The sequence below is a fragment of the Papaver somniferum genome, chromosome 2, assembly GCF_003573695.1.
Source record: "Papaver somniferum cultivar HN1 chromosome 2, ASM357369v1, whole genome shotgun sequence".
NCBI lineage: Eukaryota > Viridiplantae > Streptophyta > Magnoliopsida > Ranunculales > Papaveraceae > Papaver > Papaver somniferum.
Window position 1 is genome coordinate 159676551 of NC_039359.1, and position 26583 is coordinate 159703133.

The window sequence follows — 26583 nt, forward strand, 5'->3', positions numbered from 1 at the left end:
CTGAAGAACCCTCTCTGAAGAACAAAAGAGAAGAAGAAACTAGATGAATCGATTTCTCAATCCAAGAATCTTTTGTTATTCCTTATACCTTCCCGCGTTGTCGATAATAACAATGAAGAACTATCTTGGCCGTTCAATTCATCCTCGAGATTTCGTGTTACTTAGATTTGGCTCTCAGATAGCAACACGTGGAGATCTTATCGAGACAGGTGGACATCTAAACGTGTGTGACTGACACACGTGTGAAGGACATTTCAGTAATCTTACCACATGTATGAGATCTCCCTATATGATATTTTGGCGAGATATTGACAAGTCAACGCGATAAATTGACCGAGATGGTTAAAGTGGATGGAATCCGTTTAACTTGCCTAGTTTTGCAAGAAATAAAAAAAGTGGCCTAGAAATGAAAGTGAGGGTCCAGACGAGGCCTACTTCTGCATATAATCCATAAATAAATATATTTAGAAACCTTTACAGTCGACTCGTTACTGGAACTGAACCCATATTTTTAGTTTTGTTCTTAAGCTTAAACTTTTGTATCTTCCCGGTTGTAGTTTTTGGAAGAGATTCTTCAAAGACAATTGTTTTCGGGACCATATAATGGTAGTTTTGCCCTACAAAATTCGATGATGTCATTTTCAGAAGGCTTGTTGAATCCAGATTTTAAGCTCACAAAAGCACAAGGTGTTTCTCCCCAAAATTTATCAGGTCGAGCTACTACGGCAGCTTCATTGATTGCTTGGTGTGAGTATAACACTGATTCAACTTCCACACTACTTATATTCTCTCCACCACTTATAATCACATCCTTTGATTTATCTTTTATTTCTATGTACCCATCAGGGTGCATCACACCCACGTCTCCCGTGTAAAACCATCCATCTTCTTTCAAACTTTTGGTTGTACCTGATGGATCCTTAAGATAGCCTAATAAAACTGACGCACCTCGTAAAACAACTTCGCCTGTAGATAATCCGTCTCCTTGGACACTTAAACCAGATTTAGGATCTAATACATCAATTCCAGTCATCCCAACTGTTCTCACACCCTGTCTCGCTTTTAACCTTGCACGTTCAATTGCAGGAAATTTGTTCCATTCATTTTTTCATGCACACGACACAACGCATCCCGCTGTTTCAGCCGATCCATAACCATGACTCACTATAAATCCAAGTGGCTCGATCCGAAAGAGAACCGGGGCAGGCGGCGGAGCTCCGGCGGTTAAAATTTGAACTGGGTTTGACAATGGTTGAACGCTCGGATTGTTGGCTAACATGTTTAACACAACTGGTGCTCCGCACATATGGGTCCCACCATGTTGATGGATCAACCCATACACTGAAGAAGCATCAAATTTACGTAGGCAAATATTGAGGCCACCAACAGCAGCCATACCCCAAGGGAACGACCATCCATTCGTACGAAACATTGCCAGGGTCCATAGAAAGACGGGTTGTTTTGGTAGAGACCAATCCATTAAAGAATCAATGGTCATGATGAATATACCACGATGAGAGTGGACTACCCCTTTAGGAGATGATGTGGTACCTGAAGTATAGTTCAGCACCATTGGGTCCCACTCACTATCAGGTCTGATCCACTTGAAATCAGGATCACCTTTACTGATTAAGCCTTCATAAGTAAATGAAGATCGAGATCATCAGAGGTAGAGGTTGAGTATACATCATCATCCATGATGCAGATGAGTGTAGGAGATTTGGTCTCAGATGGTAAGAGAGATAAAGCTTCAAGAATTAAAGAACGAGAAAGAAAATCGACAAATACAAGTTTTGATTCACCGTGCCGGAGTATAACTGAAAGAGCATGTGCATCGAGACGTGTATTGATAGTGTTCAATATGGCGCCACTCATAGGTACAGCAAAATGAAGTTCATACATAGCAGGAAGATTTGGCGATACAACTGAGATGACATCTCCATGTTGAATACCCATTGCTTTCAAAGATGATGCAAGTTGAAGACATCTACGATTGGTTTGTTTCCATGTGTACGTTGTTTTATTGTAAATGATGGATATGGAATCACCGTATACAGTTGCTGCCCTCTCTAGAAATCCTAGCGTGGTCAATGGTGATGAGTTTGCTCGACTTGGTTTTAGTAAATCCATCGAAAAGATTAAGTAAGAATTTGATAATAAGGTTGGTTTTAGTAATGAAAGATGTAGCTCAGAGAGCCAATTAACAAACTGATTCTTTTTGAAAACTAAAAAAGAAGAAGCTCGTAATCCAAAGAGCACAGAAAGAGGACCATTCGAGTAAGCTCAGATTGTTCGGTAGGTAATTAATTTGGATTCTTGAAGAACTTATTAATAGAGTGATTTTGCGATAATATTTTGTGGACATGACAACTTGTTTTTTCTTAACTGATTAATGAGTTATCTTTGTAGTTTAGATATAGACTCATCTAGGCACTGAGCTCTTTTCTAATTAGGAAGATACTAACAAAAACAAATATTGAGAACAGACAACTTTAAAGAGAAAAAATGGAGATTTTATTATTGAGTGGATCGATCGATCTTTTACAAGGCATGGTAAATAAGAATATGAACAACTATATTTATAGTCTCCCTTTCAAGAGAACCCACGTATTCTGTCAACCTATTCTTTCTCCCACTTCCTATGGTAGTGGAGCACTTCCTAACTAATCCACCAGTAAAGTAGTAACGTTATAGTGAATGGGTTTTCTGCCGGTTGGAAAACTAATACCAAGTCTTTCCCTCATTCACTTGATGCACCCAAACTAAGTCCCATGTAAGCTAACTTGGCAGCATCTTATGATCAAATAATGACCATCCAAATCATATACATATTGTACCACTGTACATCTTATTCCGATAAAACTGGACTAAAATTGTAAGGAACTTTTGATGGGTAAAACGTGGAAGGAGGAACTAGCCCTAATCACATACGGTACTCCTGAGGAGAAGAAGGGTTTATGGAAAGTAATAGAGAATTCATGATGATCTCAAAAAGTGTACCTATTTCCCTTTTACGATGACCTTTTTATGGATAAATGTCCATAAGATTAACATTTTACTAAACTACCATTTCCCTTTTCTTAAGTTAATACCAAACTATAAAGGGTTTTCCTCTTAGGCCAAAGCCAATTGCCTTAATATGCTCTTGGATGAACTAGGACTTCCACTCCTTAATGGGTTAGGCCTGGTTCCCAAGTCTCTTTTTCCTAAAAGGGATCCTTCATAGGCTAAGGGCCATCTATTCTAGGATTGATTATTTTCATGTATCAATATTAGTCCCCTGACTGTTTGACCGGTCAAGGACCGTGTCAACAATCACATGTTAATATTATAGTTACAATTGGGAGTTATGGGCAATTTAAGTGCACGACTCTTTGGATGCTACGGTTACTGGTCTGCCTAGTAACTATTCCTTCTTTTACCTCCTTATAAATAGAGGAGACCTCGCCCTTGAACCCTCATCTTTTCACTGCCTCATTTTCTCTCTCCTTATCTTTTCTTACCATGTATAATGAACCACCTATTTGTGACTTGCCTCCCAGGTCAGAGTCGTACACGCTTGATGAATTTAGGACTAGTCCCCAGCTCAGGGACAAGCTACGGCCGCCTGCTGCAGATAATGGCACCGTTCTTTTCCCCGCTGATGATACACGTATGTTAAATCCTCATCCCCCATATGGATCTGAAGGCTGGCTCATCCGTCCTCAAGCAGAGTCACCTCTTATACCTTCCTTCGAAGACGCACCCCGTTTTCGGCCAATTTTCATTCATCCTATGAATCTCATGCCGCTTGGGAATCATGGATAGACTATATTTTCTCCAACTCGGAGAACGCGAGGGTTATTCGTTCTTTAAGCACAGAAGCTGCTTTAGAGAATTCAAAGATCAGGCATGCCCGGAGGGATCATAAGATCATGAATTGCTTGCGCGCGCGTTGGGGAATTGATCCGCACATGTTTCTATTTTCTTGGGGTGAGGCGACCCCTATCTTAGAAGATGTAGTGGCACTTACCGGTTTACCCGTTCATGGAGATACGATTTTTGATAGTTGTTTCCTTCAGAACGAGAGTGACAGAGGACTTCGTGATTGTTTGCTCAAGGCCAAAGTGAATTCCATGACGTACCAGTTACCCGAAGAGCTTAAAGCTGAGGCTCCGAGTGAGATTGAGTGCCCGGTGGATGAAGGGAAGAGTAAGGCTACTGCATCTGCTTCCCGTGATTCTCCCGCTAATGTTTCGTCTTCTTCAAAGTTCATGGCGTCCGCCATAAAAGCTTCTCAACCAAAACCATCTACCGCTGAAGAGTCTGACGATGTGAGAGAGGTGAAGAGCGACCAAAAACCTAAGTACCGGAAACGCCGAGCCTCTTTTTCTTGATGGATTAAGTATTGGGATCCTTTACAATCGGTCCCTCGTGAAGGTGTTCCTCCCCGAGAAGGGGAAACGGACAGAGCGGAGCTGGCGGGTTTCTTTTTTTTTTGGCTGTGTCATGACGTGTTCGAGTACAGTCCGCGGGACACTATTAAGAATGAGCTTATCCATATGGCCGTGCTGATGTCCCGCGGAGTGGTTTGTATCGCCACTTGGACATATTAACTTCATGCACATCATCATCATCAAGATTCACAGGTTGTTGACTAATATCGAACACATTCAATTCTACCGTCATGTTGCCAAAAGACAGTTTCAACACTCCATTACGACAATTAATGATCGCGTTGGACGTAGCCAAGAAAGGACGTCCTAAGATGACAGGAATGTGACAGTCTGGGTTTTGTACAGGTTGAGTGTCTAAGAAAATGAAGTCTACGGGAAAATAGAATTTGTCAACCTTGATCAAAACGTCTTCGACCACTCCACGAGGAATCTTGACAGATCGGTCTGCCAGTTGTAGAGTGATAGATGTTGGCTTCAACTCCCCAAGACCTAACTTCTCATAAACAGAATATGGCAGAAGGTTAACACTTGCACCTAGGTCTAATAACGCTTTATTGACCGTGTGTTCTCCTATAGTGCAAGAAATTGTTGGACATCCTGGATCCCTAAAATTGGGTGGAGTTTTGTTCAGAATGATGGAACTCACCTGTTCAGCTAAGAAAGCACGTTTTTGCACATTAAGCTTGCGCTTTTGAGTACACACGTCTTTGAGGAATTTAGCGTATGCCGGGATTTGCCTAATTGCTTCAAGAAAAGGAATGTTGATGTTGACTCTCTTGAACAGATCTAACATCTCATTATAATGGGTACTTTTCTGTTGATAGATCAATCTTTGAGGAAATGGGGCAACAGGAGAATGAGTTGGCAAAGGGACATTCACAGCAGTAGAATTGTCAGGCTTTCCAACTTGCTCAGATTCTTTGGTTTTCTGGGGTTGTGGAGACAGCGTGGAATTTGTATCAGATTCATTAGGTTCGCCCACGTTGTTCTCGATGATTTTACCACTTCGGAGGGTGGTAATGGCATGGACTTGATCGGGTGAGGTTTCAGTGCAGGATGTTGTGCCTGTTTGAAATATCCTCTTTGGATTTTGTTGGGGTTGGCTAGGAAGTGTACCCTTTTCTCTCTCGCTCATGGAATCGCACATTTGACTCATCTTTTGATCAAGATTTTTCTGACCTTGCACCAGACTCTGGACCATCTCCTCTAGGGTGGATAATCTCTTGTCGGTATTGTGTTGAGGATATGATTGTTGAGAGTTCGATTGTTGTTGAGGGTTCCTAGGATATTGATAACCTTGATTGTTCTGAGATCCCTGATTGTTTTGATAGCTCTGATTGGGTTGAGATGGTCCTCCCTGAGTGGGTCCTTTGGACCATGAAAAGTTAGGGTGGTTTCTCCATCCTGGATTGTAGGTCTGTGAATAGGGGTTATGCTCTTGTTTTTGAAACATGGCATGTGCCTGTTCAAGCCTAGATTCCTGGACTGCAAGCAAATCGGGGCAATTTTGGAATTGATGGTTGGGATCGTTACAAGCGGCACATACAGACGAAGCGACATGTTCTCGGAGAGTAGTGGTGGAAGGTTTTGAATTTTTATGTAGTTCTAACTCTTCTAATCTCCTAACTATTGATGCCATGTTTGCTCTTCCCTCGAAATCTGCTTCAATCCTAAAAGCCTTAGCTTCGGAAGTAGTCTTTCTGGGTTCACGGATGGATTCCCACTGTTGCGTCTTTTCAGCTACTTCAATCAAGAAGTCCCAAGACGCATCAGCAGTTTTGTCTACGAATAGACCATTACACATTGACTCAACCGTTGTTCGGGTGGACACATCTAGACCCTACAAAATTTGCACAAGTCTCCATTTTTCAAAACCATGATGGGGACATTGGAGCAATAATTCATTGAATCTCTCCAGGTATCTAGCTAAGGTCTCACCCCTAATTGCACAAAGCTATTCAGACTTTGACGAATTGTCGCAGTCTTGTGATTCGGGAAAAACTTTTTGAAAAACTCCTTTATGAGGTCATCCCATGTCATGATGGATTGAGGCTGTAAAGCATAAAGCCAGGCCTTTGCCTTATCTTTCAGGGAGAAAGGAAAGAGCCTTAACTTTAGGGTTTCGTCGGACATTTGAGTGAAACGCAGAGTTCCACAAATTTCCTCGAATTCTCTCACGTGGTGGTAAGGGTTTTCATTCTCAACACCTCTAAAAATAGGGAGCATCTGTATTGTGCTTGATTTCAGCTCATAATGGCCATTAGCCTCGGGTAGCACAATACAAGAAGGTTGACTGGCTCTAGTTGGGTACATATAATCCTTGAGGGTACGGGGTTCTCCCATTGTTTCAGATTGGTCCGGTGTGTTTTCCTCAGAAGTTGTGGGTATGTCAATTGGGTCTATTTGATTTACTCTAACTAGTCTATTTGATTGGTCTCTAAAGGTTACAATCATATCCCACTCATGAAATAACAAGCCCACAGATAAGGGAGAAAACAGGGCCCATAAGGATTTGAAGATTTGGTTTTGAAAGGGTTAAGTGGAATTTGGTTTTAAGGAGTGGAATTTTGGTTTTAATAAGGGATTTTGTTTTTGGTTTAAAATTGGGCTTTGGAAAAGTTTTTGAACTAAACCTAGCATAAATTAGCACAACCCATAAAAGAAAATAAAAACAATAATAATAATTACAAGCCCATAAAAGAAAATAAAAGAAAATAAAAGAAAAAGAAAATAAATAAAAATAAAAATAATTATTACAAGCCCAAATTAAAATAAATTAATTATTACATACCCAAATTGAATATTTAATGAGGCCCAAGTGGGTTACTCATGGTTTTAGGCTTACTTGGTTAAGGAGGGAAGCCCAGTTAGGCTTTTGTTCCCTTTTAGTTGCACAGCCCAGTTGGGCTTTAGGATCGTCCTAAGCAGCTCTCGCTCAAGCCCAGCAACAGGTGGAACAGAGCCCAGCACAGCAGCAACGAAGCCCAGCTCACAGAAGACCACGAGCCCAGCAACAAAAGGAGGCAGAGCCCAGCAGCACTTGGCAAGCCCAGTTCAGTTGAAGTTGGTGAAGCCCAATTCAGAGAAGTACAAGCCCACCAGTAGAAGGCAGAGCCCAGCAGCTTCAGTTGGCAGCCCAGTTGCTTTGGCTTGGCAGCAGCAGTTGCTTTGGTTCACCAGCAGCAGCAACAGCAGCAGCAGCAACTCAGTGGCACCAGTTCAGGAACTTCAGCTTCACTGCAGTTCCAACAGCAACAGCAGCTTTGGCAGCAGCTTGGCAGCAGCAAAAAAAATACTGCACAGCTCCAGCAGCAACAGGTGAGTGAACAAGATAGCAATTAGCTCAGACAACTCTGTAAGCACAGCAAGGCCACAACAGCTATGAAAACTTCAAAAAATATGGCAGCCAGCTCCCCGGCAGCGGCGCCAAAAACTTGGTGTGAAAATGGGGAGCACACATAGCTAAAGTTTACAGTGAGCTAAGGGCAGTAACTATGGTGACAGTGACAATGATCTAGAGTGGTAGTGAAACAAAGGCAGCAGCCTAAGGCAAGGGTATTGAGCATTCAGTGACAGAAAAGGAGAAAGATGCAGAATTGTGTGAAGTCACTAAGGCAATTGAATCCACCTTGTGCCCTAATCAAGCAATGCAATCTAGGTTGAGTTGGAAATCCTATGCATACATCTAGAATGAGATGAAAATCAGCTTGCTCACTGATATGCCCCTAGCATTGACTGTCTTTTGACAGCACAATCAATCACAGGCATGCCAGAGCACTGAGTACTTCCCATTGCTCAAGCAAACAGGCAATAAGAAAACTACCCTAACCATGCATCATCTAACAGTGCACTAGGCTTCATCAGAGCCTTAGTTGCAGTGAATTAGCTCATGCTAGACATGAGTATAACAACAGCATTCATCCAACAAACTAAATTAAAATGCAACATGCATACAGGTTACACACAATCAACTGTTGCTAAAATAGAAATTGGAAAATAAAAATTGATTAAAAAAATTGTTCACTGGCTAGCCCAGAGATGATTTCTACAACACCCATAACATCAATTTATAGTTTGTTACAACACCCTAAATTTCTACAAACCCTAAATTGAAAATCCCCAAATTTGCAAACCCTAATTTTTAAATTCCAAATTAAACTCACTGATTTCTGAATTTGTCTCCCCTGTGCTCGACCCATGCCCTGTTGATGTTCCCTCTGCTCCTCCTCAGCTCGAACTGCACCCAATTGCGTCTACTGATGCCCTAGCTTTTCTCTTTCTTATCTGTAGCACCTAGGGTTGATGCTAAGAACAAGAAAGGGAAATACTAGGGAGCTGGATGATGGTGAAGGCTCTGATTTGGTCGAGAGAATGGAGATGGTGAAGCTCGGGGTGGTGATGGAAGAGATGGTGGTGGCAGTGGAGTTGCAGGCGGTATGGTGGTGGAGAAGAAGTTTTGGGGAAAGAAAATGATTTGGGAAGAAGAGGGTGTTTGGCTTGAGGTCGATGGGTTCGATGGCTAAGGTGTTGAGCGGGTTCATCAAACTTTGATGTCTAGCGAGGAGACGCGTTGGATGTGAAGATGGTTGGTGGATCTAACGGTGGTATGAGAGATGAATCACTTCGACCGTTGGATTGTGAAATACAACAAAGTTAACGGCGAAGATCGAGGTTAGGTGCTGTAGTGTTAAGCGGAAGTATCGAGATTTGATGAGCAGGCAAAGAAGCGACCGTAGGATCTAAATGTGATCTAATCTGAAGGCTTGGAATTTAGGTACTATGGTGTTTTGCAGGGACTTCAGATTTTGATGAACGATGAAGAAGCGACCATTGGATGATGAGATGGATCCGATCTAACGGCTGAGAATGGAGGCGGGTATGGATATAGAAAATGGGTTTGGGTAAGGGTTTTGGGCCTTGGGTATGCCAAGCCCATATCTTCTTTAAGAACAATTCTTCCTTCTTGAGCCCATTCCTAGCTTTTTGGACGTGCGCTCCATTCTTTGCGGCTTCCTTGCGTAATTTCTTCCGGCCTTTCACTACTCTTCAGCTCTTTTCCGCTCCGCAAGTCATCCAGACTTTATTTATTACCTAAAAATGCAAAATTAAGTAAGAAAAATATTTATTCTTGAAAACAATGAAAATACAGAATATGGGATAAAATGTAGAATTACTGCACAAAAGATGAGTTAAATGCCAAGAAAAAGGGATAAATATATACATTATTTGGCACTCATCAGCTCATCATAGCGGAGGGCCTTTCCCTGGCGGAAGAAACCCTTGTTGATCCATCCACATTGAGGAAGTGGGATGCTGCCATTCAAACTTATCTAGTTCTTCGATTCCCCATCCAATGGCTTAAGAATCTGTTGGACTCGGCAAAGGCGAGCCACAATGAGCGGACCACATTGCCTCACGAGATTGAGGAGTTGGAGCGGGAACACCAACGTTTGCTCGATGTTTCCAGTGCTAAGAAGGGAGCACATGATCAACTAATGGCGGGTGTGGGCCGATCTACCAAGGATTTGAAGATTTCTCGGGAAGCTACTGAGGAGGTCAATGGGCGCTTAACTAGGAAGAGGGCTGAGCTGGTCGCTTTGGATATTTTCTGATAATGATTTCGAACAAGACATATTTTGTTGAAATGAGGATTTTATGGTTTTCCTTTCGTTTGCAAGACATACTTCACTACTTGGTTTAACTACATTTATTATTATGGTTGGATGGTAATTAATATGATATTACTATGTGTTTCTATAAGTAGGGGTAAGTGAAATTGCTTTAGTATCTTTCAAGCTTCTTTCAGTATTTCACCTTTCTTCTAGTTGTTAGGTATATTTTGCAGCGGATGGCTCATCGACTTCATGATTATACTTTGCCTTTTTCTCTTGTGCCAATACTGGTTGTGCCTTATGAGAAGAATCATGAGCTAACTCGCTTGTTGTTGGTAAAAGCTGAAGTGGAGATGCTTAGAGAGGTTAGAACGGCGAATATAGTGGCTACATGCACGAAGTTTGATGAGAAATATGAGATATATTCAAAGGCTCAGAGGTCACAGACGTCCGGGCGCCTGACTCTGACTGTACAACGTGCTCTGGATGATACTATAGCTGCCCGAAACAAAGATGAGAGGATGTTTCAAGAAGCGCTAATTATGACGACTGATATTGAACAAGCGATAGTTGATTCCCATGCCTTTATTACTCAACAAGCGGGTCCGAATCTCCGCGGGTGTGTTTTGACTTTGTGTGTTGTATCTTCTCTTATTCATCATGCCGATATGAAAGCGGAGCTAGCGCATTTATTAATATTGAAGGATAAAGTCGGGATGCTACAGACTCATCGATTGATTGCTCTAGATAAGGCCCGCAAAGCCTATGAAGAACATAAGGAGACACTGGATATGGATCAAGAGGCCGGTGCTTCTAGTGATTATGCACAAGATTCATCAAGTATTAGAAAAGGTATGTAGTACTTACACCGATTCCACTACTCAGTATGGTGAGGCACAATTGATGATGCAAGACTTAGATGAAGACATTTCCTACTGCCGCTACTTATAGCTGAGCGTTCTTAGATAGATCACTGCCAGTTTTTTTTTTTTTTTTTTTTTTTTTTTTTTTTTTTAAAGAGAACAAGTTTATTAATTATCATCAACAACAAGGAGTTTACAATTATTGGATGGAAGCCTGTCAACAAGCTGTGCTCCAATCCCTTTAAAATAATTGTTGTCTTGGGTATTTTGTTATTTTAATTATATATATGAGAGTTTTTTTTGGTTAGTGTCAGTAAATACTCCTTGGGTCTTCTTCTCTTTTTTTTTTTTTGGTTTATGGATAATCGCGTGAGGTTAGTTCTGGAAGTGGAGTATCTAAATCGCCTTTTCCAGGTGATGTGCCTTGCTCGGTATAGTTTTGAGATCGAGAACTCGAGTTGGCATGAAAAACTGTCCGTTGCGGATCATCTAGTGAGGAAGATTCAAAGTGAGGGAGGTCTTCCTGACATAACCCTTCTAGAATATCGTGGTTATTTCCATGAGCAGCGTCCGACTACCCATTTTCGATGTGTTGAGGCAGACCATAGTATAAGGTCCATTGAGATGGCTCTTGTGAAGTTCATATGACACTTAGTATGTTACCATAATTAATAATTAATAATAATTTTTTTATATAGTCTAGGTATTCGCAGACGGAAAAGGATTAGTAATAATGGAAGAATCAGTCAGTGCTTTATGTTTGTCTCTTAAGAATCAATAAATTGAATTTTTGCAAGCTATTGTTGCTGGATGCCCGACTCGCTCGTGAATGTGAAGAATTATTTGAGGTTAGCCAAATGCAATACCTTCATGCAATGGATCTGTATGTGGATCGATTAAGTGCTAGTCGAGTCAACCCTTCAATAGAAAACGTTATGGTTTCGGATGAAGCTTCTGAGGCGTTTGCTAATGCTCGTGTCCGGATGGAGCGTAGAGAAAGCGACCAGGTTGTTGCGTGCGGAAGACTGAGGCGCGCAAACTCAGTCCTATCTTCAGTTCCTTGACTTAGTGGATTTTGCCACAAAGTGTATCCCTTTATCTGTTCGATGTATTATGTCGGATGTTTATGAATATATTACTTATGTTAATTTCTATGTATTGTATGCACGCATGACTTCCTTTAGGAGTATTCCCTCTATAAAATGTATTTATTACTTGGGTTAGCCGGAGCCGATTCTTATGTTGGGCTTATGATATCTTTCACGGTCTTAGTAAGCTTTACGCGCAGAACTTAGTTGGCTTTGAAGTTTTAGTGTACTTCATTGGTCATACACAAAATCTAGCCATACTTAGAGTTATTGATACACTTCATTAGTCATGTAGGGGTCTTAGCCATATTCGGGGCTATTGGTGCACTTCATTGGGTCATGCACATAACCTAGCTTTTTGTGGAGTTATTGGTGCACTTCAACGAGTCGTACACGAGACTTAGTGTTGTCTGGGACTATTGGTGCGCTTCATTAAGACGTGCAGAAAACCTAGGGCTTTCTGGGACTATTGGTGTACTTTATTGAGTCGTACACAGGACTTAGTCCTTTCTGAGACTATTGGTGCACTTCATTAATCCATGCACGGAACTTAATCCTTTCTGGGACTATTGTTGCACTTCATTAAGCCATGCATGGAGCCTAGTCCTTTCTGGGACTATTGGTGCACTTAATTAAGCCATGCAAGGAGCCTAGTCTTTTCTGGGACTGTTGTTGCACTTCATTGGGTCATGCACGGAGCCTAGTCCTTTCTGGGGATATTGGCGTACTTCATTGGGTCGTACACGAGAATTATCCCTTTCTGGGACTATTGGTGCACTTCATTGGTTCATGCACATAACCTAGTCCTTTCTGGGACTATTGGCGCACTTCATTGGGTCGTACGCGACACTTCATAGGCGATTAAAGCGACTCAAAGTGTATCATAAGATAGTTGTTTTATTATTTCTCAGCCATCCGACATACATTTAGTTACTTAATCATAATAAGTTTTAAGCCATTTACCATTGATAGGAGTGTTGATGCGTGAGCCATTCACCCGCTTGAGATAGTAATATCCGATTTCTGCAGCTTCGCTAATCACGTAGGGATCTTGCAAATTTGCAGAAAATTTTCCTTCCTGTTCATTGCGCTGGACATGTGGTGCGATCTTCATAACTACATCATTTATGCTGAAAGTCCGTTTCTTTACTTTCTGATTATAGTATCTTGTCGTCCTTTGCCTATACTTGTCTGTGAAAGGTTCAACTTTGGCTCGTTGTTCTTCTAGGGTATCAAGGTGAGCAAATTGATTGACCTGATCCGGGGTAGTGAGGCTGGCCATGGCTACTCGTGCGGAAGGAATTACAATTTCTGCTGGCAATATTGCGTCTTCTCCATACACCAAGGAGTAAGGAAAGGAGCCAGTTGAACTTCTCTTGGAAATGCGATATGCCCAAAGTGCGAGGGGTAGCTGTTCATGCCAACTCATATGGTGATCATGTACGCTGCGGCTTAATATCCTTAGCAATGTTTTATTAGTCGCTTCTGCCCGTACATTTCTCTGAGGGTAGTAGACAATCAAAGTATGAAACTTGATTCCATATTGATCCAATAATTCTTTCACCGTTTGATTAACAAAAGAGTTACCATTATCCGAGTGGATAATGATAGGTACACCGAATCGACATATGATATGTTGTTTGATGAATGCAGCGATCGTGGCACCGGAGTAATCCCGAAGTGGAATGGCTTCAACCCATTTGGAAGAATATTTAATTGCAGTGATGATATACTTATATCGTCCGAATGAAGTCGGGCTTATTTTCCCAATAATATCAAGCCCCCAACTATGGAAATGACAAGGGGTGACGACACTATGGAGCAGGGTGTGGGGGGTGCGGATTAGTGATTCGTGGATTTGACATTGGGGGCACTTCTTTACATGTTCGGCTGTATCAAATTCCATCCTAGGCCACTAAAACCCCCCTTCATACAACTGTAGGAAAAGCTTTCTCATACCTTGGTGTTCAACATTGTGAGTTGTATCCATAACTATCTCTGCTTCTTCTTGTGATAACCCAAAACTCTTTCTATAAAGGATTCCTTCACTCAAGAAGAATCGCCCTGATTTCCTTTGAATTTTTAACGCATCTTGTATGTTCAGCGGCAAACGTTTATGCTGGAGGAAATCTATGTAAGGTTGCCTTCAGTCCTCTACTTCCGCACTACATACTTCTGTTTGTTGTGGGGGCACCTGACAATCTTCACAATTATCCTGGACTACTGCCGCTTGGACATCCATGTTCGGCCAGTATACGCCCATCCTCTGCAATCGGCGGTATAAAGAGATTCCTCATGTCTTTCCGCATGACTCTTCATGAACGCGATTCAGTATTTCTTACGCTTCTACCTCTCCTGCACACCGCGATAAAGCACCTCCGAATGTTCAAAAGTATAGCGCTCCTTGGACTACAACAAATTGTTTTAGCACTTTAACGGGCAATAACTGATCATACTCTTCTCTAGTTAAATCTTCGATATATGTTGTTCTCCAATCCTCTTTCAATTCGAACGCTGCGTCTTCTTTCCACATGCTGGTTAATGCCAACATTTTCACCACTACGGTTCCTTCGTCGGCTTCGTTCAATTGTAGCTTTGCTGCTAAGGTAGCTAACGTGTTTACGTGTTTGTTAGTGGATCTTCCAGTATGCCCAATAACGGTGCTTCCTCTCCTCGCTATCAGTTCTTGGGCTTCCGCTCGATATGGTGCCAAGTGCGCCTCTTTTACCTGGAAGTCACCAGATACTTGGTTTGTGACAAGCTTCGAGTCTCTTTTGATATCGATTGCCCATAAATTGAGCTCTTCAGCCATTCGTAATATGAGATTCAATGCTTCATACTCTGCCACATTATTGGTACATTTAAAGTCTAGCTTGAAAACGAATAATAACAATTCTCTGTTGGGTGTCTCAAATACTATCCCCGCTCTTCCGTAAGAGCCATATGATGAATCTTCAAAGAATATTGTCCAGCGTTCTTCTTCCTCGACTTCTGCAACTTTTCCAGGTATTTCATCACTTATTTTCGTCATATCCATACCTTAGAATGCGGCCAATAAATCTACAAATGCTTGCCTGCTTACTCCTTTAGACCGCTGATACTTGAGCTCAAATTCAGATAGTTTTAGTAGCCAGCGGGCTGTCCTGCTGGATAACACTGGTTTTGTTTCTAGATAAGAGATCGGATTAGAAGTTGCTACCACTATGGTTTCATGAGAGAGCAGATAAGATCGTAATTTTTGCGTAGCATATATGAGTGCTAAGCATGCGTTCTATGCTTTCGAATAATTGTACTCCGCGTCCCTAAACCCTCTGCTGATACAGTGAATCGGGCATAGATGATCGTTGCCGAGGTATTGAGCCAACAGTGCTCCAATCCCCATATTGGTGAATGTTGGGTATAAGTAGAGGGGTTCACCTTTGACAGGGGGTCGTAGGACCCGCGCGCTGATTAGACATTCTTTGAGCTTCTGAAAGGCACGCTCTTGATCATCTCCCCATTCGAATTGCCTATTTTTCTTCAATAGCGGTGTGAATGCTGACAATAGTTGTGCCATCCCAAGGATAAATCTCCGGACGTAAGACACTCTGCCTATAAAAGTTTGTAACTATTTTACATTTGCGGGTGACCTCATAGTGGTCATCGCTTCAACCTGGTCCGGATCAATATGTATACCCTTGTCTATAACAACGAACCCCAAGAATTTTCTAGAAGTGACTCCAAAGGCGCATTTGAGAGGATTCATCTTTAAGTGATACTTTCTACATCTATTGAAAACACGCTTAAGTGGTTGAGATGATCTTCTCGTGCTCGGGATTTTACCACCACATCATCTATGTAAAATTCCATAATTCGATGCATCATGTCGTGGAAGATAGCCACCACTGCCCGTTGGTAGGTTCCGCCCGCGTTCTTTAACCCAAACGACATCACAACATAATAGAAATTATCATACGGGGTTCGGAAGGCTGTCTTATGCGCATCTTCGACAGAAATCATGACTTGGTTGTATCCTCTAAACCCATCCATGAAAGAAAACACATCATATCCGCACGTGTTATTCACTATTATATCTATGTTTTGCATTGAGAAGTCGTCTTTAGGGCATGCTCGATTCATATCTCGATAGTCGACATAGCATCGGACCTTTCCGTTTTTCTTTGATACTGGTACGATATTAGACAGCCTCACTAGGTGTTGGATCGGTTTAATGAATTTGGCTTTCAGCAACTTCTCCACTTCTTCCTTGATCGACAATTATATTTTCTCCGTGAAGTTACAACTTCGTTGCTTGACTGGATTGTATACGTAAATGTGAATACATCTCAGTATTCACGAAGTAGCTTAATCATCCGCGACTTCTCTGCCGCTTCCAGATGTTTACTGATGCGTACACAACGGCGTTCGCCTTCTGAGACAAGGTTTACTTCTTTTAACCCGTCAAGGGTTGGATCGATTTTTTCCTTTTTCTCAGACAAATTTTCTATTATTTCCTCTTCCGAAATAAGAGGCTCTACTTCTACCTGCAAATACTCAATTACTGGGGTCGCCTCCATCATATCTTTATCCGCCGATGACATAGCGCAGTCATGCTGACAGTTGGAGGCTTCCCCGACTAATTTCTATAAGCGATAGACATGTCCTCCCTCTGGACGCGAGAAACGCTTGAACTGAATATTCTTTGTCTCGGTTACAACTCTCTTATTTCCTGTGACAGGTCCCAGTCGTGATGGACTAAAAAATGACTTAGCCTTCCCTTTTGTTTGCTCTTCAGGTTGGAATTCTTCCCATTTTGGGAGGGGTGTTAGATGCTCCGAATGTTCTTCCTGATCGGTAACTGGCTATGTATAGAAGACCACATCCGCCATGTAAGCCTCCTCCGGTCCGAACGGGTTGCCTATGGCTGGGATCCGGAATTTCTTTCCTCCGATGTTGGTTTTGACACATTGGTGATATGTCGACGCTACTATCTTGTGATTCAAAAGCCATCCTCTCCCTAGTAGCATATGGAAAGCAATGTCATCCTCAAGTACATAGAAGGGAGTGAGTGCTCTAATGGTCCCGATTTTCATTATCAAATGCACTATCCCAATCGCCGTCTGAGTCTTTCCTCCAAATCCTCTTACAGTCGTCGAACGCATCTTAATTGTTTTCTTTGACACTCCTAAGGACTCCAATGTGTGTAGTGAAATTAAGTTGAGGGAAGCTCCGCCATCTATGAAAGCTCTCTTGAGAGGTTGTTAGCTGTCAGATATAGAGTACGAAGGTACTATGCCAGGTAGCATATATCTTCATCTGTAAAGGTGATATCTTCTATGGGTATTGGGTTATACGCTTTTCCGGATGCAATTTCCGTGATAGCTTGGATGCTTCACGGATCTGGTTCTCACTGAAACCGAGGGAATCAAAGAACTGTTGATCTAAAAAAGTTTGAGAAAATTTGCTAGCGATTCCATTAGTATATGGGAAGACGACCGTCTTAGAAGCTTCGCATGCTTCTTCTTCTTCCACCGCCTCCCAAGGTCTCCAAGCTTCTCCCTCCGTAGGCTCGTCTGAGATCATCATGACTTGATGTTGAGGATGCGGATCTCTCTTGATGGTTTGCTCTCATATCTCCAACTCGCCTCTAGGTCGTTTCCTTTGCATAATGTACCGTAAGGAGAAACACTCCACAGTCAGATGATGAACTCTCCTGTGATAATGGAAATATCGATCGAGCATCTTATCTGTCGCGGTTGGCGCTGTGGGTACGGGCGGTGGGGTTTCTTCTTTATTTGCCACCCATTGGTCCATAAGCCCTATTATTTATTCTTTGCTCCACGGTAGCGATGGTGGCTGATTGGATCTTCCTCCATCCGTCTTCCTCCTATTCTACCAGAAGGATAGGATCCAAAAGCATCCCCTCCTTTTCTTCTATCGCTTCGTTGATCGTTAAAAGCTGGTGCAGATGCAATATTAATAGAGTGTAATCTTAGAACCGGGCCACAACTTCCTCAACCTCTACAAAGGTTTGAAATTTGAAGTTCGTTAAGTTTAACCGAAAAATGGAATCCATTCCTCGGATGCAGATCTCCACTAATCGCTTTTCTGGGATGTCTTCATGACATTCTAGTGTGAAATTACGGAAGCGAGTGATATGTTTTCCGATTTCTTCCCCTAGCCGCCGTGTACATCTTCCTAAATCTATTGTTGTGACTCTTCTTTGAGCGTAATAGAACTTCTTCAAAAAGACTTGCACCATAGCGGACCACGAACTAATCCTGTCGGGTTTCAAGTTAGCGTACCAGGTAAAAGCGTTATTCGTGAGTGATTTTGGGAATTCTATCATACAAAGGCTTTCATCCTAAGCGTATGCGTTCATTGCTGATATGAAGCGACTGACATGCTCTCACGCATTTCCTTTTCCTCCATACGTTTTAAACTTTGGTGATGTGTAATCCTTAGGGTATAGGTAATCGACAACTTCTACCGAGTATGGGGATTCCAGCGAGTCATAAGCATCGTGCCTTGTCACTCGGTAGTTAGCTTCCAAGTATTTTGCAATCGCGTCGTCCGTCATACCCGGAACGGTACCTCTTATATTGACTGTTTTAGGGGTTGTCGCGTTCTGTTCTCTTGCTCGCTTAAGATGTTCCCGTAGCTCCTGCCGCTTCTTAATGGATGCGTCTAGCTCCTCTTTTATTTCAGACATCTCTTGCTCGCTCGTCTCAGCCGCAGCTTTTCCTTTAAGCATTTCTTCTTTCTTTTGAGATGCTCCTGCACCTCGTACAATAGGCGTAGTGACTATCTCTTGGAAACTATATCCTCATCACTTTCTCCTTGCACGTCTTCCATAGAAACATGGTCCGGGTTAGGAAGTGCTCCGCCCACTGGTACCTCTTGGATCGCACTTGGGAGTATCATGCTGGAAAAGAAGCTAAGAACCTCCCACTGTGGTCGCAATATTGATGGGTAAAACGTGGGAAGGAGGAACTAGCCCTAATCACAGAAAGTACTCCCAAGGAGAAGAAGGGTTTATGGAAAGTAATAGAGAATTCATGATGATCTCAAGAAGTGTGTCCTCTTTCCCTTTTATAATGACCCTCTTATGGATAAATGCCCATGTTAACATATTACTAAACTACCATTTCCCTTTCCTTAAGTTAATACCAAACTCTAAAGGGCTTTCCTCTTAGGCCAAAGCCCAACTGCCTTAATATGCTCTTGGATGAACTAGGACTTCTCCTCCTTAATGGGTTAGGCCTGGTTCCCAAGTCTCTTTATCCTAAAAGGGATCCTTCATAGGTTAAGGGGCCATCTATTTTAGGATTGATTATTTTCATGTATCAACAAGAACCAATTGCATCCGCATCGTAATAGAAAATCACTCTTTATACGTAGTTCAGCTGGCTGCAAAATTGGTTCTTAGAGCATCTTCAATGCAAGGGGTAAAAGTCTTAAAATTGAATGACATCTAGGATTTAAAACTTTTTCCACCAAATTTCCATCTCCAACACAAGGGTGAAGGTCATAGAGATAGATGACATGGCTAAGTGGGGGTAATGGAAAAAGTGTAAATAAGACTTTCTCTATGACCTTGGGTTTAAAAGCCATATCATTATTTTGTCTTCAAATTCAAATAAAGTTTGTTAGATAATACCTTGGGGGTTGGAGATCAACTTGAAGTAAAAATATTTACATTAATCTTTTTTTTGTCATTTAATAATGACCCACACATAAAAACGTGTTTATAAGACCTCCACACAGGATGACCTTGACCCTATGCATTGGAGATGCTCTTATATTTGAGGTCTCGTGGCATATTATCCTTTTTAGTTCCCTTTTCTTGAATGCCTTTTCTATTGACTTTCATAAAGATTTTGGACAAGAAAAGAAAATGTAGTTACATGATATTTTATTCGATCACCACTTGTTCTAATCACTTTAATAACCGAATCAGCTGGTGACAATTTAAAGTGCAGAAGCAATCAGTTTTTTAAATGTCTGAGATTGATTACAGCCCCTACCAGGTGGTTGAATAGCCATCATTCCAACCTCGATCACAAACTTCTTCATGCATTCCAGTGGGAAAGAAAGAGGCACAAGAATACCATATTCTCCTTTGCTGTTTTCGAAAGGGATGTAAAAGCATCTCTCTTCAGGGTTTGGAAGAGAATTTGCTTTCATAATCCCACCATATACAGCTTTTCCCCATCCATAATCCACTTCCGCAAGTCTTGCCCTTGTGGCATCTGTAACAAAGTAGTGACTCCCTGCCAAAGCATAGTTAGTCATAAAAGCTATCCATGACCTAAACATTTTCTTCTTCATTGTTGCGTTTCCATCACCTACAGTTTCTGTATTGAGAAGTTTTTTCTTAGATTCTATAACCAAATCCAATGTGTATCCAAGTGGGTTTTTACACAACTTCTCTGCCGTTGAGAATGCCATCCCGTAAAATAATGCGTTACCATAAAATCCTACTGGCAAATTTAGGCGGTCTTTTCCACGTCCGTTCACAGTATAAAAGAGACGAACATCTTCTTTGGAATCAAGATTGAATGCTGTAGTTCGACATTTCCATAGACATGCTGTGAGGATTTCGAAATCCGAACAAGTACGAAGATGAGGAGGTAGGAGTTTCTTTATAGATGTCATCTCTTGCTGTCCAAAGAAGAAGGTATGCTGGACTCTTTGGTTTTGATCGAAAGGAAGAGAAACAATTCTAGATTCATGTACAAGATCATAATCTCTGTTGGGTATTGATAATGGCTCATGAGAGTTTAGGAGTTCTCTCTTCCAAACAGGGAGCACAGATGGGGATCCAGAGCCACGAGCAATTTCACCAATTGCAACCATCAACTGGTGTAAGCCTTGAGCGTCGCTGATAACGTGGTTGAGACGAAGGGCTAGAATGAATCCTCCACATAAAAGCCGAGTCACCTGTGAATGACATTTTACTTTTGTGATTAGGGTATTTAGAATTCGGAGAAATTACAAATTGTAGACGGAAAATCTCATCTGTATCAAATATAGCATTACCTGAATCAGTAAGAGAGGGCAGTTAATTACATCTCCTGAACCAGGGGCAATATAAAGGAGCTCATCCGAGCATGGAAATGGAGGTTTCAATGCATCCATGCAGATGAACTGGTCAAGACGAATATCAGCATCCGCCTCGATGAACATGACACCTTCACCTATGCATTCTACAACTAACTTTCCCCCATAAGGTGTTTCTCGTACCCTCCCAGCAAATGGGTAGTAAAAGACAAGTGCATCAGCTATGGCTTTTCTGATGACATCGACTGGGTCTGATGTTCTACATTCTATAACAATGTTGTCATCATTTCCATTGTTACGATAGAATTGAATAACTGGTGTGTGAAAACGAAGACGTTCATCGATATCTGAGAGAAACTTAAGTTCATGAGGTGTTGGTTTTGATGGGGATATCAGTTCTGGATCTTTCCTTCTAACCGTGAACGTTAATGTTTCACACGTCGAGGAAATCATTTTTCTGGCGAGAGTTTGAGTGAGAAGGTATAGGAACTAATCTTCGATATATATAATGAACTGAACTCAAACTTAAGGGATGACGGACTAAGCAGAGATCCACTTCGCGTAAATTTATGATCAGATTGATAAAGGAAAAAACTTTATTTATTTGTTCGTATTAAGTAGTGACAAAGCATCTTCTGTCCTCGACTAACATATGAAGATATATGTTCCTTCGGATCTTATACTACAGAGACACATCTTAAGTTTTAACTAAGCTATGATTATTTCTTTTAATGTTAATCGCCTAGTGAGTTATATTCTAAGCAAACTAAGAATGTATATCTGTTTTCCTTCTGGAAAAAGAAGAAAAAAAAAACGTATTATTACTTTTTTGAAGTAATTGGAAACGGAACTAGTCATAAAAACCTAAGATGACCAAACTTGTGGTACAAAAACCCCATTTAAATGTTGACATCAATTAAAACTTCATTTTAAACAAAATTGATACAAAAACCCCCAAATTTTTAAAAAGTGATAGAAAAACCCCAAATTTCAAAATTGGTTTCACCAAAATTTTCTGGGATTTTTGTGTTACTTTTGTTTTGATGAGGTTTTTGTGTTACTTTTGTTTTGATGGGTTTTTTATGATTGGATAGTGACACCTTTGGGATTATAACTCGTGGACCGAATTGGAAATTAGAAGAATAATTAACACAAAAACTCAAACTTAAATTGGAGATTATAAAAATAATAAGGGAGAAAATAATCTGTAGGTATTAGCATTTGACAGCATTTCAGGAGTATGTCACAGTACATGTAAAACACACAATCAAAGTTCCACCCAAGTACTCGCTTGGTATAGAATCCGATATTTTTCGTTTTTGAAACCTAATTTAACGTACAATGTTATTTTCATGTTGTGAACTACATTCCTAAAAAAATTTAACGCATTGCACTATATGCAATTTCACCATCTATTGGTTTGAATTTTATCGGTTCATTATTAACTGTTCAAATTCGAATCCGCAGATAGTGGGATTACTTATCACGCAATATGTACTAATTTTTTACAACGCAATGCGAAGATTTGCTCCCTAAAAGCTTCTGATTAATCTTTAGTTCAGCTCGATTTATAAAGATAAATAATTTTGAATTAAAAGGCTAACGCTAAGATTATTGAGCGAGCTGCCAATAATTCCACCTTGGGAAAGCACGTACTAGGCTGTAGAGCGTCCATGAGCTCTCTCGGATCCATGCAAAACATAGCTTAACACTAATCCGTTATAATATTTTTGAATCCGAACAAAGAATGCCCCGAAACTTCGTACGTCCCTGACAACATCGGCCTTGCTAGTTAAGGAATCACTGTTTAATTAAAAATGACAGGTTGGTTATCTTAATCTGTCCACAGTTGTTGTTTGTTTAAGGAATCTTTGTTTAATTAAAAATATGAAGTTGATTATCTTAATTTGTCGACCATAGTTTTTTAATACCAAGTTGCTTATCTGAATTTGTTCCCAGTTTCTCCAAACTAAACTCTATTAATACCTCTAATAAGTTCCTCAAGAATCCAGATAACCTACCAATAATCTCATCAACATTCTTCTCTTTGTTGTTTTTCTAATGGATTTGTTAAAACCAAGTCCAGCAAACTCATCACCATTGACACCACTAGGGTTTCTGGAAAGAGCAGCAACTGTATATGGTGATTGCACATCCATCATTTACAATAAAACAACTTACACATGGAAACAAACAAACCGTAGATGTCTTCAACTCGCTTCATCTTTGAAATCAATGGGTATTCAACGTGGAGATGTCATCTCAGTTTTATCACCAAATCTTCCTGCTATGTATGAACTTCATTTTGCTGTACCTATGAGTGGCGCCATATTGAACACTATTAATACACGTCTCGATGCACATGCTCTTTCAGTAATACTTCGTCATAATGAATCAAAACTCGTATTTGTTGATTTTCTTTCTCGTTCCTTAATTCTTGAAGCTTTTTCTCTCTTACCATCTGAGAACAAATCTCCTTCACTCATCTTCATCATGGATGATGAGGTAAACTCAACCTTAACCGCTGATTGTATTGATCTTGATTTTACTTATGAGGGTTTGATTAATAAAGGTGATCCTGATTTCAAGTGGGTACGACCTAATAGAGAATTGGATCCGATGGTGTTGAACTACACATCCGGTACGACATCATCTCCTAAAGGGGTAGTCCATTCTCATCGTGGTCTATTCATCACGACCCTCGATTCTCTAATGGATTGGTGTGTACCGAAGCAACCCGTCTTTCTCTGGACCCTGGCAATGTTTCATTCGAACGGGTGGTCTTTTCCTTGGGGTATGGCGGCCGTTGGGGGGACTAACATTTGTCTACGTAAATTTGATGCTGCTTCAGTGTATGGGTTGATCTGCCAACACAGCGTTACGCATATGTGTGGCGCACCAGTTGTGTTGAACATGTTAGCAAACAATCCGAGTAAGGAACCATTATCAGACCAAGTTCAAATTTTAACTGCCGGAGCTCCGCCGCCTGCGACGGTACTCTTTCGAATCGAGTCTCTTGGATTTATAGTTAGTCATGGTTATGGATTAACCGAAACAGCTGGATGCGTCGTGTCGTGTGCATGGAAACATGAGTGGGACAAATTTCCCGCAACAGAACGTGCAAGGTTGAAAGCGAGACAAGGTGTGAGAACAATAGGAATGACTGAAATCGATGTGTTAGATCCTGACTCCGGTTTGAGTGTTAAACGAGATGGTTCTTCTACTGGTGAAATCGTTTTACGAGGTGCGTCGATTTTGTTAGGCTATTTTAAGGACCTGGAAGGTACGGAGAAAAGCTTAAAAACTGATGGATGGTTTTACACAGGAGATGTGGGTGTGATGCATCCTGATGGGTATATAGAGATAAAAGATAGATCTAAAGATGTGATTATAAGTGGTGGAGAGAATATAAGCAGTGTAGAAGTTGAATCAGTGTTATATTCGCACCCAGCAATCAATGAAGCAGCCGTGGTAGCTCGACCAGACAAATTTTGGGGGGAGACACCTTGCGCTTTTGTGAGTTTAAAGTCCAAATTCAACAGTCTTTCTGAAAATGATATCATCGAGTTTTGCAGGGAAAAGCTGCCTCATTACATGGTCCCGAAAACAGTTATTTTTGAAGAATTTCTTCCTAAAACCACAACCGGTAAAATACAGAAATTTAAGCTTAAGAGCAAAGCTAAAAACTTGGGTTTAAGTCGCGTAGAAAGTCGACTTTAAGTGTTTCTACCATGAGTTTATTCGAAAGACTACAAACTGTGCAAGTAGTATATAGAACATGGTTGTAATTCATATTTGGTGATTCCTCAGTCCTTCGGCGACATATGTATCTACGAAAATTGTAATAACATTTAATTACCTTGAATAATAAAAAGTATTTTTTCCTTTTCATCATTCTGTTTTTCTGTTTTTCTTGATCGACGAATATATAATATTTACATGCAAAAGTATTATAGACATGCAGTTAATAAAGTGGAACTCCTAATTACATGAAACCAATTAACCCACAGACTATTTTCGGAACTGGTATTGTACGTGGAGTGTGTATGCAAAAATTTAAGTTGAATTCTAATATATTTTCTAGAATTAAGATTGTTGGACAGTTGTAGATGATTGTATGAGATCATTTCCCCTGGATATAGTTGTAGATGATTAAGGGTGCAACTTAATTTGACTTGAGGCTCGATGCCGAAAACCTGACTATTCGCCGGGCATAGTTGATTGTCGTCAGGTTCATCCCCGGGCCTGTTTAAATCTAGTCCCGACTCTCTGAAGAGAAATTGGGATTTGTTGGAGTTATGCATCGGGCTACTAAAAGGACTTGAATTCAACATATAATGTAATATCCTAAATTATGTGACCAAATTGTATTTGTGAATTAAATTTGGTTATCGAAGATTAACGTCTACGATGGAAACAGCTAGGAAAAACTGTTTTGCATCTTAAGATTATACTAATAGAATTCTACATAAAGATTTATGATGAAAAAACCAAAGTATCTTCCTGAAGCGCCTCACAGGAATCTTAGGTTTCTTTGGCTAAGCATGGGTCATAGGAGCATCTCCAACGGGTTGTGGTGTGCTTCCTACGTGGTTCATGTAAGAACACATCCTTTAAAAACTTAAAGTCTAATATTTTCATAATTCTAGGAATACCAGAAAGATAGTCTCCAACCATATATATCTCTACATTGGTCAGGAACTTTTTAAACCCTTGATTTTAAAAGTAAATATTTGATCCATATGTTAACAAACCATAGATATTGGTGACTAGGATGTTTACATCCTCTAAAGTCTAAAAGAACCTCTAAAATCAGAGGATGAGTTTGAGGATGTTAGTGTAACTACCTTCCATATCACCTTCACAATTAGCCCTCACATTCTAGTTGGAGAAGGATTTTAATTAAAAACCGTATAAATCCTATGTGGCCAAGCTTACAGGAAGTTAAGAGTGTCCCATTGGAGATGCTCTAAATCTTAGTTCCGAATTTCCCGCGTACGTACTCAATTTCAGCATAGATCTTAGACCATGAGAAAATGATTTCGAGTTGGACTCTGGCTCGTGATAAAAATTATTAATCATGTTTGATGTCTCAAATATCAAGAAAACCATTTTTCTAGCTAATGAGTGTTGTTGCAATCATTTTACTGAACCATTGGTTAGTCTATACTAATCCGAACATATTTTTTTTGTCTCTTGGAGTAGTTGGACAATTTCCCATTGTTGATGCCCTTACACGGTTTTGTTTGTTGATTGCTTGTTGTAGTAATTCAATATGAAGGACCAAGAGTTTGAGCCAAATTACATGAACTCATTTCATGAACTTTGGTTATTTGCTCTTTTCTTTCTTTTTACGGATGAAAGATACTTCAATCCTACTTAATACGAACAAATAAACAAATTACAATGGATCACCATACCTTCATTCATCTGATCATGAATTCAAGCAACGTGCATCATTTACCGGATGAACCTAATCTAGTTTAGTCCTTACCCCTTATGCTTGAGTTCAGTATATATGTAAGTATATATCAACATCCAT

The 26583-nt window shown here is 40.7% G+C and overlaps 3 protein-coding genes and 1 pseudogene across 3 annotated transcripts; 1 reads left to right on the forward strand and 3 right to left on the reverse strand.

Annotated features, from left to right (window-relative positions):
- Positions 1–474: 474 nt before the first annotated feature.
- LOC113354197 lies at positions 475–2130 on the reverse strand (annotated as a pseudogene).
- A 10803-nt stretch (positions 2131–12933) lies between these two features.
- LOC113352342 (uncharacterized protein K02A2.6-like) lies at positions 12934–13905 on the reverse strand. The gene has a single exon (XM_026596171.1). The coding sequence runs from the start codon at positions 13903–13905 to the stop codon at positions 12934–12936; it is 972 nt and encodes a 323-aa protein (XP_026451956.1).
- Positions 13906–19949: 6044 nt separating this feature from the next.
- Positions 19950–21494, reverse strand: LOC113352343 (benzyl alcohol O-benzoyltransferase-like). Its single transcript, XM_026596172.1, has 2 exons — positions 21021–21494; positions 19950–20921 (listed from the first exon to the last, which is right to left on the reverse strand). Exons 1-2 carry the CDS (start codon positions 21492–21494, stop codon positions 19950–19952), a joined length of 1446 nt encoding a protein of 481 aa, XP_026451957.1.
- Positions 21495–23087: 1593 nt separating this feature from the next.
- Positions 23088–24786, forward strand: LOC113354198 (probable acyl-activating enzyme 6). Its single transcript, XM_026597603.1, has 2 exons — positions 23088–24285; positions 24367–24786. The coding sequence occupies exons 1-2, from the start codon at positions 23103–23105 to the stop codon at positions 24759–24761; spliced, it is 1578 nt and encodes a 525-aa protein (XP_026453388.1). The 5' UTR covers positions 23088–23102; the 3' UTR covers positions 24762–24786.
- The last annotated feature ends 1797 nt before the right edge of the window (positions 24787–26583 follow it).